At 55.3% G+C, this 20,034-nt stretch overlaps 1 protein-coding gene across 1 annotated transcript in view; it reads right to left on the reverse strand.

Annotated features, from left to right (window-relative positions):
• Nucleotides 1–20,034, reverse strand: part of NOL4L (nucleolar protein 4 like) — a 124,190-nt gene that overhangs the window by 51,646 nt on the left and 52,510 nt on the right. Inside the window, exons 3-4 of the mRNA XM_028523843.2 lie at nucleotides 16,702–16,813; nucleotides 8,241–8,350 (exon numbers count right to left, since the gene is read on the reverse strand). Coding sequence (XP_028379644.1) covers nucleotides 8,241–8,350; nucleotides 16,702–16,813 — 222 coding nt within the window. The remainder of the gene's footprint in view (nucleotides 1–8,240; nucleotides 8,351–16,701; nucleotides 16,814–20,034) is intronic.

The raw sequence follows: 20,034 nt of genomic DNA on the forward strand, positions 1-20,034 counted from the left end.
AATCATAATAACATAAGTAATGACAGGCCCTGGCCGAGTGACTCGGTTGGTTAGAGCATCGTCCTGAGATGCCAAGGTTGTGGGTTTCATCCCTGGTCAGGGCACGTATGAGAATCAAGCAATGAATGCATAAATAAGTGGAATAGCAAATCAGTGTCTCCCCCCCCCCACCTTCCTCTCTCTTTCTTAAAAAATATCAATACATAAAAATGAAAAACAAGTAACAGGCAGGCAGCTCCCAGAGGCCTGGTGATGGTGTCTAAGAGGCACGAAGGCCAGGAACTGGGAAGGAAGGAAGGAGGCTGGTTCCACTGAGAGGTGGTCCCAGTACACCTCGGTGCGGAGAGCAGGAGAGGGACCAGGTGGCTCAGGCAACCGGCCCCACATCCTCACAGGTCCCCCAGGGTCTGCACCAGGCGCGTTTCTAGGGATTGCACAGGAATGCTCAAGGTTTGAAGATACTGGTCCGGAGAAGAGACTACAGCAAGGCAGCAGCAAAAATTACAAAATGGGAAGAGAGCAATGATGGCGAAGATGCCAAGGGCTGTGAAAGAAAGACACTGCATCTCCTGGGGAAGCCTAAGATGTTTTTTACATTCAACAGGAACAACTGACCTCCTCAACTTCCCTCAAGGGCAGACCTCCAAGGTCAAAAGGCTCTGAGATTATACTGGGAAACTATGCCTCTGATCAGCATAAAGTATCTTTCTTTGCTCTATTTAATGCCTTTTTTTTTGCTTTGAACATTTACTTATACAAATATGTCTCTTATAACTTAATGCCAAATAGATTTTGCCATTTAAAAAACCCATCCGTTTTTGACTCTAGTGAAATCTAGCCCATTTATATTTATTGTGATTTATAGGCATTTGGCCTTGTTCCTGTTAGCTAACTCATGTTTTCTCTTCAGTATAAAGATACTGAAGTGCAAAGATACTTTTGGTTGTTTCTCCTCTTATCTCCTCGTTTCCTTATTCTTGCTGGGCTGGTCAATTTTTCTTTGTTGTTGTTTTTTTGGTTTGTTTGTTTTTGTTGTTGTTGTTTTTAAATTTTCTTTAGCGGGTTAGACGTTCTCCATTCTGTTTCTATTCCATGGAGATGATTCTTCAATAAAAAAACCAAAAACATCGGAACCTCTGCTTTCTTAAGAGACCATCAAAGCTTTACACAGACTGAGCCGAAGCAGAGGACACAGCAAAGTTCCCATTCTGCTGTTTCTTCTGCGAGTTATGCCCTGCCCAAGCTGCAGGGCAGCCTGAGAAAGGAGAAGCAGGAAATCATTGTTGCTATCGAACTCTAAAGCCTGGGTGTCAGAGTCAGCACTCTGGTGAGGTGGCTCAAGACAGGTTGACAGTCCTGTGAGTCAGGCACTGTTTAAGTAAGTGGCAGGTTTTCACTATAAAACCCAGTAACTGTGTTTCTCCACTGAGTGTGCCCGTTTTCTTGGGGACCTTCTGAGCAGGAGGGAGGTTGAAGAGTGTGCATGAGAAAAGAGAGCCACAGAAAGGGATAAGGACTCAGAGGGAGAAGGAACAGAACCCTGTTCTAATCCCGCTGTGTCCCACAACCTGGTCCAAAAGATACTGATAAAAAAGTGAATGTGGTTAGCCAAAAGGTGGAAACAACCCAAGTGCCCGTCAATGAATGACTGGATAAACACAAGGTGATCCAGCCATGCAATGGAATAGTACTCAGCCGCGAGAAGAATGTGGTTCTGCCATGTGCTACAACACACACAAGCCTTGAAACAGCAAGTGAAATAAGCTAGATACAGAAGGACAAATACATGATGCCACTTACATGAGGTACCTAGACAGTCAAATTTCTAGAGTCAGAAAGTAGAACAGTGGTTGCCAGGGGCTGGGAAGGGGCAATGGGGAATTATTTCTTAAAGGTTATAGAGTTTCTGTTTGGGGCGATGGAAAATCTTGTGGTCACACCTGCACAACATTGTGAACGGACTGACTGCCACTGACTTACACATTTGAGATGGTTAAAATGGCTAATTTTATATTACATGTATTTTACCACAATTAAAAATAAGTGACTGTGGAGAGAGCTATTCAGAGCGGGCTTGCTTCCTTCTCCACTCAGACAGATGGGAGACGGAGAAAGTCCCGCCCCCGATTGTGCTCATTTCCCACCCAAATCCACGCCTCACTCCCCAGAGCTGACGAAGGAAGGGCCCTTTTGTGGCCTGGCTTCCCAGAAAGGCCATGCTCTGTCTCCTCCTCCTCTCTTCCTTCTGACAAACTCGTTCTGGCCTTCGCCAGCCCAGGTCCTCCTCCTAGAGCTGTTACCTCTCAGATTCCCTCCCCTGGACCTGCTTTGCCGGTTCGAATCCCATTTGAAGTAAGTGCGAGTCCCTGAGACACCTGGCGGACTCCCCGGGCCCCCACCCCCACCCCCCACTTCTTGTTCCTGTTTCCCGACCTGGGTCAGGGTTCGTGCTGCCGCCTTGTCCTCTCTACCGAGAAGAGGTCCCTGAGAGCAACCACATTGTCTTATTCCTCTTTATGGCCCTGGTTTCTTGTTCAAGGTCACTCACTGTGTCTCTTAAACACAAGTTGTATAATAATATTACTGTCAATAGCAGTAGAGGTCATTGAAACTTCTTCCACGCTTATGTGCCTGGCACTGTACTCAGCACTGAACTCCCTTTGTGTCATTTAAACTTTTAAAATAACTCTGTGAGGTAGGTGTATTAGTATTACTCACTCTCAGGTAACTGGTGAGGACAAAGAAGCACGGAGAGGCCAAAGCCATTTGCCCAAAGTCACACAGTGGGTGGCTGGTGGACGCGGTTGTGTCGGCCTGGCTCCAAGGCCCTCAGTTTAGATGGGTGGGCAGCATGTGCGGCCTGAGAACAGTGCTGCCCTACGCTGGCCCCCTGAAAGGAGCAGGCCGGGGAGGGGGGAGGGCCTGGGCAGGGGTTACCGACCCTGCAGGCCCCACACGTGTGTCAGGGGGAGGAGGAGTTCTGCCTCTCTTCCGCGACCCTCCAGGACCCAAGGAAGACTCCGGGCCAGGAGCACGCGGCAGAGCCGAGGGAGGCAGAGGTTAATGGAAGCCAGTAAGAGCCTCCATCAGGCGGGCTTGCTTAAACAATGGAGCCGCGCACCACTTCACACGCTGCTGGGGAACCATTAAAACCATTAGCAGGACATTAGCGCTGCTCCAAGAACTGGCGAGGGGAGGCGGAGGAAGGTGCAGACAGCCCTTCCACTCTGGGACAGACCAAGGAGTTGGGGGCGGCGGAGGGGGGGAGGGGCGGAACCAAAAAAGAGCGGAGCCCGAGGTTGGGTGCCCTGGGAAAGTCGCTGCACCTCGGGGGTCTTGGCCTCTGCTGCTATAAAATGAAAGTACGTGTCCGGGAAGGAACACAGATGATTTGTCTCTCTCCTTCCGGATCTGGATCTGATTTCTACTAGGGGTTCAAACACTGGGGTCTCGGGAACGGTCGGGATAACTGCGCCCATAATGTGGATATCGAGTTACATGCGCGCCTCTGCAGATAAGTGAGCCTGCATAAGGTAGGGGAGACCGCCTCACCTCAACCCCGGTCCCGTGCCAGATTCCTCTTCGGGTGTTTTCTTAGGCATTGTATATTTAAGGCGGCCCCAGTTCCCAGGCTAAACAAAGCCTGCTCTGCCAAGCAGCTCTGCCAAGGACGTTTCCCCTCCACCAGCGCCAGGGGCGAGCTCTCTCCTGACGAGCACACCGTCATCCAGGGAGTGTGCAGGGAAACAGGGCCTGGGGCCCCGGCAGGTGCACGGGTTCGGGGACGGAAGAGATCTACGTTTCCATTCATGTTCGTGGCTGTGTGACCTTGAGCAAATGCTGTCCCTTGTTGAGCCGTGGCATCTGTTAAATGAGGATAATAGCAGGACCCTGCGGAGTTGTGAGGGTGAAGGGCAAAGTGCGTAAGGTGCCGGACACAGAACAGGTGCCCATGAAAGACCCCCCTGCCTGAAACAGCACCCAGCGTGCTCGCTCCCTTGTCCCTGCTCCCTAAGCTCTTCCTACAGACCGGAGTGTCCAGTTTGGTTCTCCTCGTCTCTCTCACTGAGCTGCGAGAGCTGGCAGGGCAGAGACTTGGCCTGTTCCCCACCGGCTCCTTGGCACCTGGCTCAGGTTCACAATGGATGGATGGGGGCGGGGGGGGGGGCGCGGATACGGGCAAAGAAGTAAGTGAATGGCAGGAAAAGTATATAACCAGCTTATTTGGTAGGTGGAAACATCAAGACCCAGAGAGCAAAGAGACTCCAAATAATTTGGAAAAGCATCACCAAAAAAACCCCAAGCGGATTTTAAAGTGCTGCGTACAGGATAAGCCCCCTTCCACTCCGCAGTCTGCAGGGGCAGCCGCAGTGATCGGAGTGGTGGGTGGCGGCGACTATTATCACCGCGCTCTTGCTTTCTGGCTGCCGATTTTCTTACCCAGGCTGTGTGTTACTTGTGTCATTAAATTTTTTTTTAAGTATGGAAAAAACCCAAATGAGAGAGAAAACACGACCAGTGGCCGCCAGCCCAGCATTCCTCTGGGTGTACCCTGCACACGGCCCCGGAAGATCGGCCGCGAGCGAGGGCGCCTGGGGGCCGCCCCGCCCCGCCCCGCCAGCAACGTCCGCCCGCCCGCATCCCTCCCCAACCTCGTCTGTCTCCAGGAGAACGCGCGCGGGGCAGTTCTCATTCCAGAAAGCTTCCTGCCCTGCCCCCTTCGAGAAAATGTATCCGTCCTCAGTACAACTGGATGTGATTTCAGTTTTATATCTTTATAAGAGTTTTCCCAAGTAAGGACAAAAAAAAAGATTTTATCAGGATACACTCTCCTATTTTCAGCTCCACGTGGCCCCCCGTGGTGGCAGCTCCTGGGGTCTGTGTCTCAGGAGGGAGGGCCTGTGAGGGCGGAATCTGGTCCCAAAATGCCTCGCACCTGGAGGGCACTGTGAATTTTTGCTAGATGAATCAGACTTAAAGAAGAATCTCCCTTCTTCGTGTGAATGTTGCTGTTGGATTTTCATTTTACCTAATGCCCTCGTGGAGAAGAACCCCTCTCCCAGCTTAATCTGACCTGCTGGGCAACAAGTAATGTGATTTTTTTTTAATTTAAAAAATATTTTGTTGATTGATTTTAGAGAGAGAAAGATATCGCTTTGCTTTTCCACTTACTTATGCATTCATTGGTTGATTCCTTTATGTGTCCGGACCAGGGACTGAACCCACAACTTTGGGATATGGAGATGCTGCTCTAACCAACTGAGCTACTGGGCCAGGGCAAGCAATGCACTTCTGTCCGTTTCACAAATAAACCCAACCACCTGTTCGCTGTCTGCTCAGAGCAAAGTGAGGGGAAATGTTCTCCTTGCTTTACTTCTTGTCTCTAGGATATCTAATGCTGGGAAAAAACGAACTACTGGGATTCTTTTTTCATCTGCCTGAAAGAGCACCCACCCCACTTTGTTCAACATTAATACAATATCATTTATCCTGGCCCCAGTGCGTTTAGATTTGGCCTATTTTCCATGCAACCTGCGTGAGTGATTTGCAAGCACTACAGGTGTTAGAGTAATGAGCAAGGAATGAAACCACTTTCAGAGCCTGGCCTTGGGACACGGGATTTGCCAGCAGTGCAGCCAGTCCCGTGGCTGTGTTTGAATGGGGGGCCATCCACCCACCTCAAGGGGAGCCCTGCTCTGACTGTGCTATAGGAAAAAAGCAACTAATTCAAACACATGTATTTTTACAAGCCGAAGAATCAAAGACTTCTGGGTCCTTGGCCCTTCCTGGCTGCTACAGATAAATAATCTGGTGAGCAATGTGATTTTTTGTTTTGCCATGTGCTTGGCTACAAGAGAGGGACGGCGGTGCTGCCGGAGCGGCTGAGGCCCTGAGAGCTCACTGCTGCGCATGGAGAGCAGCAGACTGACAGATGCAAGGCCCTAGGTATGGGGTAGGGTGCTGCTCCTCCTGCCAGGTATGCGGGGAGGGTCTGTCCCTTTGATCTCCAGCGGCACAGGGGAAAGTCGGCTCCTCTCAGAGCGCCCCCATCTGGGAAGCTACGAGTGAAGGCAGGGAAGACACAGTCAACTCCACTGTATGCAGAGGCCACCCCAGTCTGGGCCTCAACCCCAGAGGGACTCGCAGAGCGCCCTGGAGACAGATGCCTGCCCACGATCCTCCCTCCCCTCGGGAGTAGAGCCCAAACCTCCTGAACTCCAGTTCATTCACAGCTGTCCATCAAGTGCCTCACACGGGGCTTCCCCCTTTGTTCAGCAGAAGTCCTCACAGTTTCTGCATCAGCCACAGCAGCCTCTCAAATGCTCATGGGCGCTGCTTCCCTCGAGCCACAGGGTCCTCGCATAAGCTGTTCCCTCAGCCTGGAGCTCTGTTCCCTTCATGTCCTGATCTCAGCTGAAACACCCCTTTCGGAGGCAAGCTTCCCTGACCCCTGCCTCGATCCGCCCCGCCCACATCCACGTATGGACCCTCACAGCGCCACATGTCCCACTGCGTGGCATCTGTCACAACAGCACCGCGATGGCTGATGAGCCTCTCCCTTGTTTGTGGCTATCTGCTGTGAGCTGGGCACTTTTGTGCTGTCTTTGCTCGCCCCCAGCCCACGAGTGGGGCTCCGTACGTATTTGTTGGATGCCTGAATCCTCGCTAATGCACTAAGCACTGATCCCCACAGACAGCGAGGATCTGCACAACCAAACTCGATATAACAGGGTCCGTCAGTGAGGGACCGCAGGTGGGCTGTGCCACCGCTGTGGGTTTGGGATCTAACGCCGTTTTGTAGGAAACAAAGGGCTGTTCCAGCGGCTCTGCGTGTCACTCCTCACAGTGACAATGATGGTGACGGTGACAGGTCAGAATGGTGATGAGAACGTGTGAGAAGCCAGGTGCCTGCGACAGTGTGGATGGTGTCAGGGAAGGCCGGGAGCCCCTCTGCAGTGGCAGCCAGAGGAGCTCTCACGCCGAGCCTGCTCGGTGGTGGTGGTGAGATTCTGTAACTACTACCACCCTTCCGGCTCACGTGCCAGCACAGAAACAGCTTTGCCACGTCATCTTTGATTACTTGAAGTTTCTTAGGGACGCAACCACCACAGAACAGACACTCTCAGGAGAGCAAATGCCAGAGACCCAGAGACGCAGAAAGCTCTGCCACCCAGAGCAAAGCTTACTTCATGAAACCATTAGGGGCTGGTCATGGTGGGCCAACCGTCCCTCCTCCTTAGTGGAGTGTAAACTTTGTGCATTTAAGCCAACCAGCTCAAACCGTGGAACTGGGCGCCACAGCCCCAGACACTACCTGAACACACCCTGCTACATCACCTTGGAGCTGGCTTGGAGCCATAGCCCCCTCACCATCCCCCACTCCCGGGACAACACGTGCTTGGGTTGTCAAGGAGACCAGCGGTAGGTGAGACAGCACGCACCCAGGACTAGAAGCCAGACTTTCAGTGAAAGAACCCATTCCCCTGGTCAGGCCACGAAGACACAGTGGGCTCGGCGGTCACAACCAATGAGGTCACTCGGAGCCGGAAGTGAGGGGCTGCCGCCCTGGTTTCAGGCAGGGGTGGAGGAAGGAGGCGGCACTCACTCGACCTCCTTTGAAAGACAGTCAGGCTACTTGCTTTGCAAAGGGCTAGAGGGTGGACTGTGGGGAGGCAGGCAGAGTGGTTTTCTTTTAATAGCCTGTTTCCACGGTGCCTGACACCCCTTGGCAATCCCCAGCTGGGGAGTCTTGGACAGCCAGGGGCCTTATCTTACTCGGGCCACCCGCCAACACCCATCCTCCTGGCCTGTCTGGGCCCCAGGAGTGACAGAGGCCAAGGCTGGCAGCCAGGGCCCCTCCTCTTTCCTCTCCCTGGGGAAAGGAGGTGAGTGATGTAGCAGACAAAGGGCAGAGCAGAGACGGAACCACCCAGGAGCCAAGGTCTACGGCTCTTACCCTCCCCCTCCCTGGTCCCTGCCCTTGGGGAAAGTTTTGTGAAGCCTGAGCTCCCTGGGTTCCACTGAAGACCCAGCAGGGCTGTCTGCCCAGCAGACCCTTTAACTAGAAACACATTCTTTCCTTCCCCTCTCAGCCCGGACTGAGCAGCCCAGATAACCAGATAAGGGCCTCTTTGATTTCGTGTTTACACAGGCCATGGCCCCACATCTTGGGAAGGATCAACCACATCCAGGCAAGTTAGGACACCTCCAGGTAGGGTGAGGGGGGACAGACGCCTTACCTGCTCCTGGGAATTCATCACACGCAACTTCATCTGCTTCAGGTACGTGGAGGTAAGGGGCATGTTGTAATCAATAATCCCGGAGACCAGCGGAGAGGGAGGCTCGTTTTCTGGCAGAAAGAACAAAAGGAACCCCTTTCAGTCTGTGCTGTGGGCCACCAGCGGGGTGGCACACCCTGTTGCCCACATGGAGAACTCGCCAGAGCCTGCGAGGAGGAAAGGACGGGCCAGAGGTCACACACGGGCAGCTCGCCCACCATGTCTGGCCCATAGATGTGGACTGCACGGCACTGAACGTATGTTTCAGTTAGGTGCCCGCGTTTAACAAGAGAGTTCACATTTGAAGGGCAGGAGGTCTGGCCACACAGGGCCCGTCATCCCACATGGCGAACGACCACTGCCACGCTGTGCAGCGGCCCCTTCTTTTAGACGGTGCGAGCTCTCCGTTTTGCTATAGTCCCTACCACTCCCTATCGTTCTGTACACCTTCACTCAGTTCTGATACTGGCCAAGCCCTTGAAGGCATTTATGTTTCCAGCCCTGACCTACGGCAACTTTCTTCCTGGTGCACACATGCCACTGCCACCCCACCGGTCTCCCACCCCCCAGCATCCCTCCAAAAGCACCCCCAGGTACCATGTGGCTCACAGCTCTGGCCCCCTCCCCCAAAATTCGGGTTCCCCCTTCATCACATGGAACATTGTTCTTCCCATTTATTGCTTTGCTGTCCTGAAGATCAAAGTGACGTGTGTTCTTTTGTTAGAGCATTTGCAAAGCGTGGAAAGATGTAAAGAAAAATAAAAAAACCCATAATTGCACTAAGCAGCTTGGCATATGCTTCTGTTTATTTTTTCCCTGTGATTTCTCTTCTTTATGTCCTTGATATCATAATACCACACAGAAAATTGGAGTCTGCTTTAAAAAAATTTTTTTTTGGCTTAACATTTTGTCACAGGCATTTCCTTCACCACCAAAAATCTTGTTCAGCTTTACAAATATAGTTTTTATAGCCACGTACTGTTTTACCACAGTTTACTGAAGTCATTTCCTCATGAATGGCTGTTTATGTTGTTTGCTATTGTTGGCAATTATAAACAACACTGCAAGGAACATATTTGTGTGTGGATATTCGTCCAAATTCCTGATCATTTCCTTTTTAGAACAGATTCCAAGAAATGGAATTCATGGGTCGAAGGGCAGGCATATTCGGTAACTCTCAGGATCTCTGGCCAAGCTGCCTTCTGCAAGGACACTGCCCAGCCCATGGTTCTGCACCCAACACCACTGTGGGCGGCGTGCAGGGCAGGAGGAAGGGGCACCGGAGTGAGTCGAGGAAGACAGGCAGCATGGCTGAAAGAGAGCCTGTCACTTCTCCCCGGTCCAACTCCCCTTTTGGGGGTCTTCTGCTATGGCCATGCTTTAAACCCTGGAGCCTCCTGCTGGGGCCCGGCTCCTTGTCACGGAGTCACGTGCCCCTGCTTTGCCCTCTCCCTGGGGGCACGGCCTTGGTTATCTGTTCTCTGGCCCCTCCTCCCACTTCCCAGGCTCCGGGTCTTGGAACCAAAGTTCTCCCCGGTGCCGGTGCCTAGTTCTGTTCATGAGGTCCTGAGCTGGGGCTTGAGTATGTAAGTGACTCCTAGACGAGCCGAAGCCTGCCTGCCACCGTCACCGCCGTGCCTAAGAGATAGGCTGAAGGGGAAGGGGACAGGGCCCAGGGGGAGGAATGCAGAGGATACCTGAGGTGATCTGCTAACACCTGGGGCTCCAGCGCTGGAGCCCAGGCCAGAAAGGCCCTTGCAACCTCGAAAACACTATGCTGAGTGAAAGAAGCCAGACACGGAAGGACGAACACTGTGTTCTTCCACTGCAGTGGAAAACCTGGAACGGACCCGCTCACAGCGGGAGAGGGCAGAGTAGAGTTGTCAGGGATGGGGAGTGGGGATGGGAGTCACTTCCTGGGCACGTGGTTTCTGTTTGGGGTGACGGAAAGGTTTTGGAAATAGACGGTGGTGATGGCTGCTCAACAACATGAATACAAAACCACTAACCTGTCCACTTAAAATTATTTTTTTTAAGATTTTTATTTATTTACTTTTTTTTTTTTTGAGAGAGGGGAAGGAGAAAGAGTGGGAGAGAAACATCAATGTGTGGTTGCCTCTTGTGCACCCCCCACTGGAGGCATGGCCTGCAACCCAGGCATGTACCCTGACTGGGAATCAAACCTGCAACCCTTTGGTTCGCAGGTCTGCACTCAAACCACTGAGCTACACCAGCCAGGGCCACCTAAAATTATTAAATTTGCAAGTTTTACATTATAAATATTTTACCAGAATAAGGGAAAAAAGCCCCCTGCAAACGAGGGAGCGAGCCACCTCGAGGGGCGAAGGGGAGGCCACACTCGGCAAGGGGAGCAGCAGCCCCGCAGAGAACGGGGCCTCACAGACGGGCCTGGGGGCTCGAGGGGGCAGGTAGCACACACCTAGTGACTGCCCGGTCTACTTACATTTCTTATCAAATTCATAAAAACTCAGGCTTTGTTTAACTTTGTTTAACTTTTGTGTGCTGTCACACACAAAACTTTTGTGTTCTTCTAGGAAGGTTTCTGTTCTTGAGAAAGAGGTAAATGTCACTAATGAATAGAATGTCTCAGAAATGTCACTATAGAATGTCTCAGAAACCGGCTTGAAATGGACCAAACTTTTTTTTTTCTTCTAAGAATCCCTCTTGCTTTGGAGGCAGAAGGGTTCTCTGACACAAACACACAGACACCCAACGCTGTGGAGAAGCTAAAGTGTGTTCCAGTGTCCTCGAGAACTCTTCTTGCTGCCCCTCCGTCCACCCAGACTTGACCTCCTTAAACCCAGGTGCATGCTGGGACCTGCCCCCCGCAAATCGACGGGGTTGGGTGCCACATGTGAGGCAGACACGGCAGCAACAACAGCAAGATGGTGCTGCTCAAAAAAGCCACGGTTCCTGTTTTCAGATCACAGGTCTTCAGACGGAGATTTCTGCCGTTTCCATTTCATTTCCTCAAAGGTGAGGTTTCTGGTGAAAAGCTGTCAGACGACATGGCGTGTGAGAAGGGCCCCCCTCACCCAAGGGTTCCCGGCCAGAGCCACAAGTGAAGACTTCCCGGATGTCCCGGCAACTCAGTGTGGGGTGGTCCACGAAAGCCGGGTGCTAGGTCCTTGTACTGAGGGTCGCCCATGTCCCGCCTGAAATGCCACGGCCACTAAAGGAAGTCTCTTTAATAAAGCCAAGTAGGGCTTGGTTTAGGACGACAACAACAAAAATGGCTGAGATGGCACTCTTGGGAGGCGGGAGAAGGGGTCTTCCCTGTCCTGTTCCCTCCGCAGAGTGTGCACAGGTCAGAAGCCGCTCCTGGTGACCGGAGGTGAGCCAGCAGGGCTCAGGAAGCAGAGGCAGGAGCCCTTGTCTGGGAAAGCTGGGACATCCTGACGCACGCGCATACACACACACACACACACACACACACCCATCGGGGGTCGGCGTGCTGCAAAGTGCTCGCATCAGCAGTTCCTGAAGTGAGACTTCTGCTGGGGAGGCGGGACCTTGGTGGGCAGGGGACATTCCAGGTGAGGGAACCTGCCAGAGAGCTGGCTGTGGGGGGTCAGAACTTGGCCCAAGGAGTAAGGCAGGCGGGTTTTTCTGGCGGTGGGGAGCCCTACAGCTCTGGAGGCGATAATCGCTGCACTAGGAGAGGATCGGCTTAGTGGGAAAGAGATAAGGAGCAGGGCTGGTGGCAACTCCGTGCGGAGTCAGGCTGAGGAGGCGCAAGGATGGATGTGCGAAGGAGGAGCAGTGGCTTCCCTGGGCTTCGCTGGGAGGGCAGGCCCCTGCTGCGGTCAGCACACGCGGTGGCCGCGCTCGAGCCACCACAACTAACCCGACACCTCTGCTGAGGTAGGCGCTGGCAAGGGTCACGGAGCCGAAATAATCAGGCAGGCTGCTGGTGAGAGCGGCAGAGGAGCCACTCAAAGAAATGTTTCAGCGCCTCTTTGCCAAGGAAAATTGAATCGAGCCCAAGCGCAAGGCCTAGTTTTACAGACCTTGAAAATATTCAGTGACGCAGAGGGTTTACCCGGGCCAAGCCACACAGGCTGGGCCGAGGGCTGACCTCCACAGCTGGGCTGCAATGCCATTCATTAATCAGTGCAAGTTTCAGCGGAAGTAGTGGCCTTCATTCCTCCAGATGGAACGCGAGGTGGCGATTCTCACGAGCGTCACCTGCAGAACGGAGGAGCCCCTCGGTGCTGCGTGCCAGCGGCAAGAGCTGGCCCAAGCAGAGCTGGAGGGTGAAGGACATGCGTGAGACGAAGGCCTGGCACAGAGGAGCCCTGAGACCAGCCGGCCTGTCGTGGGTCTCAGATTTGGACATGGAGATCGGGGCCTGGGGCCAACTCAGATGGTGACGAAAACAACCTCTTTGGGAGGAAGTAAGTCGGCGGATCAGCGAGTCTTCACGGAGCACCGACATGTGTGCATTCAGGGTGGGGAAGGTGGGGGAGCCCCGTAGGTGCGGTCCCCGTGCTCAGCAGGGTGGGACTGCTGGCGAGTCCAGTGGAGCTCAGAGGAGAAGGAACTCGAGGCGGCCCTGTGGAGCGAGGGTCTGAGCAGGACTTGTGCCCAGTCACTCAGCTGACAGCTACCCAGCACCCGTCAGGAGCTCTACTCAGAGCCTTCTGCCTCGTGCTTCCAGGAGTTCCCTGTGGTGGGCGCCAGTATCAACCTCCCCTCCTACAGAAGACTCAACAGCATGCAGAGAGGCGAGGCAGCCTCACACGCCACCCAGCCAATGAGGATGAGAGCCTCGAGGGGACAGGCCAGTGGGCCGGCCAGCACGAAGCCCCTGCGGGGGCAAAGGAACAGGCTGGAAGAGGGGGATCTGGGGGAGTCAGGCATGAGGGGGCTGCAAACCACACAGAGGCGTGTGGGCCTGACTGCAAAGCAGCCTCCACCTGAGCGGACGACTCTGTCGTGGAGGAAGAAATCTTTCTACAGGTAACTGGCACTGCCCACTGCTAACTCCTAGTCTGCAGCCGGACAGACGATATTTTGTCACATCAGAGAAAACAGAAACGTGCCTCCGGAGGCCCCTCTCCCCAGGGGCCAGGGCTGGTCTGCAGACCCACCGGTTTTTTAATTTTCTGTCTCCTCTCCACCTGGACTTGCTCGGGGGCTGGTAGAAGAAGAGCGTGGAGGCGGGAGGCCCTGGAATTTCCCATCCTCGGACTTCCTGATCCTCAGCAGCCTCCTTTGTTTGTGCTCCCGGCGCTGGGGGAGGGCCTGGGACTGTCCAGGGCCCCACACTCTGCCGGGGACAAACCGCTGAGCAGGGGAGGCTGCTTCGCTTCCTTTCTTTCTTTCTAACACTCAGCCAGGAAGGGAGGCGCTCTCCCAGAAGCCCCTCGAGAAGTCTCCATCCTGTTCCCTGTCCCCCTCCTGCCCCACCTTCCTGGGACAGGAACACAGGGCCTGCCTCTGAGGCCAGATGCAGGCTCTGATTTTCCTGTGGGCGGGGCGGGGGGGGGGGCTGTGGGAGAGGGAGCAGGGAGAGCTGGCATGGCAGGGGTGCCCATGAAAGAGGGGTAGGTGCAGCTGACCGCATCCAGAGAGGCAGCATGGCCAGCGGAGATAGGGTCTCCAGGCTCTCAGCTGGGGCAGAAGGGAGAACCTGCCAGCTGGCAAGGGTGGTCCAGGCGGCCAGAGCCTCTGACCACGAAGCAGACAGGCAAGCCTTTCAGATTCTAAGGCTCTCCACGAGCAGCTGCCAGAAACCAAACTCTTCCCTTTGCCCAGCATCCGGGTTGTGGACCCGGGGTGCTCACCTGGGTGGGGTGACTGTGTCTCCCCGTGGGACCCCCTGGACATGGGCAGCCTTGTGTCTGGGCTCTGTGTGTAACCACACAGGGTACGGGCTCGTGTTCCTGCTGCACCAAGGCGCCCTACAGAACATGGTTGCTTATCCAAATGCATCCTCACAACAGCCCCCAGAAGAAGGTGTTATTCCCATTTTACTGATGAGAACATAAATTCTATTGCCTTCTGGGGAACTTGCACAAGCAGTTTCACCATAACACCCCTCTGTGCCTCATTTCCTCAGCTGTAAACCAGGACAGACACCTCACAGGCTCAAGAGAGCTGTTGTGAGCAGGCGAGGTTCAGCGCGGTCCTCTGATGCGCTGAGGGACACGCAGCCGGGAACGGGGTGGCACGCCCAGCCCTGCCTGAGCTTCCAGGGACCACGCTGTCTCCTGCTCCCTCAGTGTCTCCCCCGCTCCTTGCGTGGAAAGCTCAGCTCCTGAGGACAAAGAAGTGGCATTCCACCCAAGGACACGCAAGGGTGGGCAAGGCACAGCCTCTCTCTGTCTGCCCTCTGTCCTGCCTGGAGCGAGCTCGTGGAAAGAGAGGCTCCAGCCCAGAGCCCACAGAGCTGGTTTATATTCTAGGCGGCTCCTTCCAGGCTGTGCTCTCTCCCTCTCCCCCTCCCTCCCGTCTTCCCCCTCCCTCCTCCTACCCTGGGGTGGTGGCAGCAAGAAGAAGAAACAGGAGAGAAACAGGCTGCTGCTGTGCTGGCATCACCCTCCCGGCCACACAGAAGCGTGCAATGAGGAAGAGTGGCACTGCGGCCCCGGAGCCCCCGCGGCCCTCCCTGAGGAATGGGGGAGGTGAGCGCTTCCTCCACGCCAGCAGGGAGCAAGGGAGCAGCAGAGATGCAGCCTGCAGACACCTCAGAGCAGCCCACAAACCCAGTCCTCCCTGGCCTTGCCTCTGTTCTCCCAGGCGAGCAGATTCTGTGTCTGACTACCCCAGTTGCTATGGAAACGATTAGGCCAGAACAGGAGGGGAAAGGTGGATGGGTGGGCACCCCTGGGACCCAGATCCAGGCAGGGTGGGGAATGCAGCAGGGAAAGCACTCCTGGCCCATCTGTGGGTAACAAATGCTGTCTTGGCCCAGGGGTTGCAGCCAGCCAGCCAGGGCCAGGCCACGAGGGGCAGGAGCCTCATTCTAGCATCCAGCGTTCCCTCAATAACTGCCACAGCCACCGGTCACCCCTCCTGCGTGGTTGCCCTGTGCCAGGTACAGGGACTGACTCTCACACCTCATCAGCCCCAGAGGTAGCAGCTACCGCTGTTAACCCCAGCTCACAGAGGAGGGGACTGAGACTCAGGGACACAAGTCACTCGTTCAGGACACACACCCACTGCGCTGCAGAGCTGGGGTCTGAACTCATCCAGGGGGCCCTAGAGACCCTGGTCTTAAACCAGGAATCCAGCACTTGAGGGAATAACTAGATCTGTTCCGTCCCTCAAGCTTTAGAAACTCTCTGATGTACCTGGTGAAGCAGCTGAGGCCTAATGGCCCCCATGGGCAGGAAAGCCTCTGGATCTGACGAGGTGGCTGGTGTTGAAGTCGCTCACAGGCACCGGGGACAACCCAGATGAGAGGAAACCGAGCCCTGCTCCCGAGCCCCAGTTCCTCCGTGGCCGCCCACTCGGGCTTCGCTGCTGGTTTTCCCTTCCCCAGGTGTGGAGGCTGCCACCTGAGTGCAAGGCTCACCCTACATTCCGAGCCGGTTTCCATCCTCAGGCAACACACCCGCCCATGGACTTTAGCAACCCTTGCAGGCCTGACGCCCAGGAGCAGCCCGGAAGCCCCGACAAGTGGCCCACGGGGGTGCCCTTTCTCAGGACAGAGTTACGTCACCCCAGGCAAAGGCGCCGGCCCAGCTCACTGAGCCAAAGACGCCTGTGAACAGAGGGGCCGATGTTTACTGGACGCCACCTCTGGGCTGTTCAGCTTCCCGGTGTAGGGGACTGAAGGGGGGCCTTCGCTGCCTCCCACTGTGAAGGGCAGGGCTGGAGAGCATGGATGTTGGTCCAAGGGGCCAACTTCGGCTGGTCACAAGTGCTCTTGGCATTTTAAATCCTTACTCCCGCCCCCCCAGATTTCCGATTTGTGCACAGAGAGGGACACACCCTTAGGGAGGACCCACTACTGGCAGGTATGTGGCCACAGGATAGGAGGGTGCGCACTTCAAGGGCTGTGTTCCTGCCCTCCTGTCCTGCAAGAGCCTGCATCAGGGCTCAGCAAGAGCAAACCCTTGGGAACACCGCTGAGGGCGAGACCTGGGTGGCGAGGACTTCAGAGCGTAGGGAATGGGGCAAGGGGGACATTTCTCTCCAGAACCTTGGTGGGAGGAGAGGATGTGGCCTGGGCCTTGCAGTGCAGTAGGAATGTACTGTTGGCTTAAAAACAAAACAAAACGAGGCTCTCTGGGCAGCCCCATGGACCCACACTGGCCTCTGGGACCTGGGACAATAGCTGGGCACGCACTTCTCTGCCTGCACCTGCAAAGGGCAGGCCCTTCTGGTGGGAGAGCCTCTCCCTGCACAGCTTCCCCCTGCGAGCCTCCAGCGCGCCCACCTTCCCCCTTACCTTTGGGCTCCAGGCCATTGGAGTTAAAGTGCATCCTCTTCTGACACTCCGTGCAGCTCATCAGGAACCGGGTCACAGCCTCTCGGGGAAGGAAGGCGTAGGTCTCTGCAATCTGAGGGGGAGAGGAGGGTGCTCGTCACACAGCTCCATGGTGGAGGGGTGGCTCAGTCACTGGGTCACCAGGGCTGCGCGTTGGTGGCGGGCACTTGGCCTTCGCCAGGAAGGGCAGGGATTTGAGAAGCAAGGAGCAGGTGTCTTGGATTCTCAGCCATGGAGATGAGTCAGTACTTTTGCACAAAACCATTTGTTTTAAAAACTTTGATTAAAGGAGCTTAAAAATTAAAAAAACAAAGCATTTAAACATTATTTAGTCTTTAACCTATATTCTAATAAGTAATATTCCTCTCAGAACATTTTCTTGCTGTTCCTGAAAAACGAGCTTATAACTACTGCTCTGCGGAAGGATGAAACAACTTTCCCTCCTGGGGATGGATAAACTGAGACCCACTTGTACATCCACAGGCTCCGGGTCTGGAGACAGAACCAAGGCTCTATGAACTGTTTCCTGCGATAATTCAGAGATCAAGGACCCTTTTAGGGAGAGAAGTGAACGGCTGATGCCAAGGGATCAGATTTTTCAAACTGGACAGGCTCTTAGGACCCCTGTGTTCCTGGTTAGGTCACGAGGCCCAGAGAGGTGAACACGTTTGCCCAAGGTCACACAGCTCTCCAGAGGTCGTGCCAGACTAAAGCCCATGTTCCAGGTCACGCCACCCCCCCCATGCCTGCTCCAGAGCTAGGGAGAAGAGAAAGGGGGCATGGCAGGGAACACAAGAAAGAGGCTGGGTGAGGGAGTGGGAAAGGTGGGGACTGGGTCCTGAAGCCCAGCCCTTCCCTCTTGCTCTGGCTTTTGAGGACCCTGCTGGCCCTGGTTTGGCTGCCCGAGGGGCCCTGAGGGACTCCTTAGGCCCAGGATCCCTGGCTGAGGCCAATAGCTGCCCAGCGGCTGGTTTTTGCGCCTTTCCCAGAGCCCGGGCCCTCCCACTCCTCTCCACTAAGGGGCAGCATCACCCCAGCATTCCACAGTCCCCGCCGCAGCCCAGCTGGGAAAGTTGGCCCAGTGGCTCCTTAGGGATGCACAGGCGCCGTGCTCCACCTCTGTGGTGGCCAGGGGGCTGGGTAGGGTAGGGCGGAGTGGGCGGGGTTGGGGTGGGAAAATAGGAGGCTTGGGGCACCGCAGGCGCCAGGCCCCCAGAGGACCAGCTCAAGCAGCACTCTCCGCTCAACGGGCCTGGGGAGCGCCAGGGGGCCACTCCTGCCAGGCAGCCCACTGCAGTCGTGGTTAATTTTGGTGACACAGTTGTTACTTCTCAGCTGATTCGATGCTCTGCGGAGCAGGAAGGCTCCTTGATGAGTTATCTCCCTTCCAAATTCCCTGCCTTCCTTTGGCAGTCAAGGACGAGGGCAAAACCCTGGTCTCTAACTAGAACCAGTGGGTGGGAAGGTGATGGGCAGCGATGTACCAGTCCTCCTTGGCCATAAGGGCTGAGGGATGAGGGCTTTCCTGCCACCCACATGCATATCTTCATCCCAGCCTGGAGCTTCCTGGAAGACTTGGGGGAAGAACACCCTCTCGGGCCTGCAGGGTGGGGAGGGATGGGCCTTGCGGAAGGGCTAATGGCTGTAGGAGTAAACGGGCAAGAGAGAGCGTGTCTGCTGGGCAAAGGAAGGGCTATGGCTCACTGGGGCCAACAGATGACCTCACAGGTGCCTCGAGGCATGGCGTTCCAGGTCCGGCCTCAGAACTGCTGAGCAGAGGACTTGGGGAGGGGGTCACTGAGAGAAGGAAGGGGGGTTCACACCATAGGGATAGACCTACTTCTCTATACGGAGCTCACCTGCCGCTGGGCAGAGAAGCCATTTTTATAGGGCTCAGGGAGGGACTTCCTGGCCTGGCTGTTCAGCTGGGGGCTGCCCACTGGCCCTCTGAGGGTACAGGAATCGTTCCCAGAGAGGGCTCTGACCAGGGCCCAGAACTGTGGCCCCAGTCTCCTGGCCTCACAAGGGCTGGCTAGAATACCACGCGCACACAGGGGAAGTACTGGGTGCATGCCCTTGTGGCCTGGTGAGCTCTACAGTGGGATGGGAGGGGCGGACCACAGGCAGATAGGTGAGAGGTCCCGGGAGCTGTACAAAGGCCAGGGAGGGAAGCTGTGCCCTGCGTGGCCGGACTGTGTGCAGCCTCACTGAGAGCTCTGCGAGGCGCCAGCCAGCGCTGCGCTGCCACAGGGACATGCGTGGAGCGGAGGCCTCTCTCATCAGGCTTGCAACCTTTGGCGGGCATCTTTTGGTTTACCCTCCTGGCCTGTCTGCATGAGAGATGGACCTTCCACTGGACTGCACAGCGCCCAAGGCCATGGGGACACAAGCTGAGCTGAAATGAGGAGGACAATTCCAGCGGATGCTCTAGTCCGTGGGATGGTGGTTTTCTGATAGTTTTAGAGCTACAGGCACTGTTCTGGAAATAGACTCCTATGCTGAAGCCCAAAACACGAAACAGATAAAGAAAGAGCGGCTGTGTTTACTGAGGGGAAGCTCCAGGACCCATCGGCACCTAGCTGCCCCCCGCTGCCCTGGGCAGCCTCCTGCCCAGGCCCTGGGACCCATCCGTGAATTCACCTTTCGTGTTTCCCTACTGGTACAAACAGGGAGAGATTTTGCTGGCAGGAAGAGCAGAAGCTATTTGCAGAGTCGCTGACTTGTGAGGCTCCACTTCGCTCCCCAACTCAGAGGCCGACAAAGACAGATGAGGCCAATTGGGGGGATTTGCACCACTTTACAAGATCCTCCTTCTGCCCTGCGGGTGGATTAGCACGTGGTGGGGCTAGCGTAGCTGCTGACCACATCTGGCCCCAACTCCAAAGTAGTCTGGGCATCCGGATCCGGGCTCCGGAACCCGATCTCACCCGCAGCACCCTGGGAGTAAGGGAGGGAGCAAACGGCTCCCTCTGACTCCGATGGGTGCAGACACCAGAAAATCCCCTTGAAAAAGGACCCGTCCTCAGTGTAGGTTCTGGGAAGTTCCCAGAACCACTTGGAACCCTTCCCAGACCCCGGCATTGGTGAGACCTCCTGGAACTCTCTGGTCCTCAGGTTACCCTGCAACAGAGGCAAAAAGTAGGGCGGGGGCTCCCTATGCGAAGTGGGACTCCCCTGCACCAGCCACTGTAAATGGCCATCTGCCCTTTGCTCATGTATCTCCAGCTTCAGGAAGCTCACTACCTGATCCTGATCCACTGCTGCACAGCAGCAGATGCTAGAAACTTCTTTTTC

This window comes from Phyllostomus discolor, chromosome 9 (assembly GCF_004126475.2).
Source record: "Phyllostomus discolor isolate MPI-MPIP mPhyDis1 chromosome 9, mPhyDis1.pri.v3, whole genome shotgun sequence".
NCBI classification, from domain to species: domain Eukaryota; kingdom Metazoa; phylum Chordata; class Mammalia; order Chiroptera; family Phyllostomidae; genus Phyllostomus; species Phyllostomus discolor.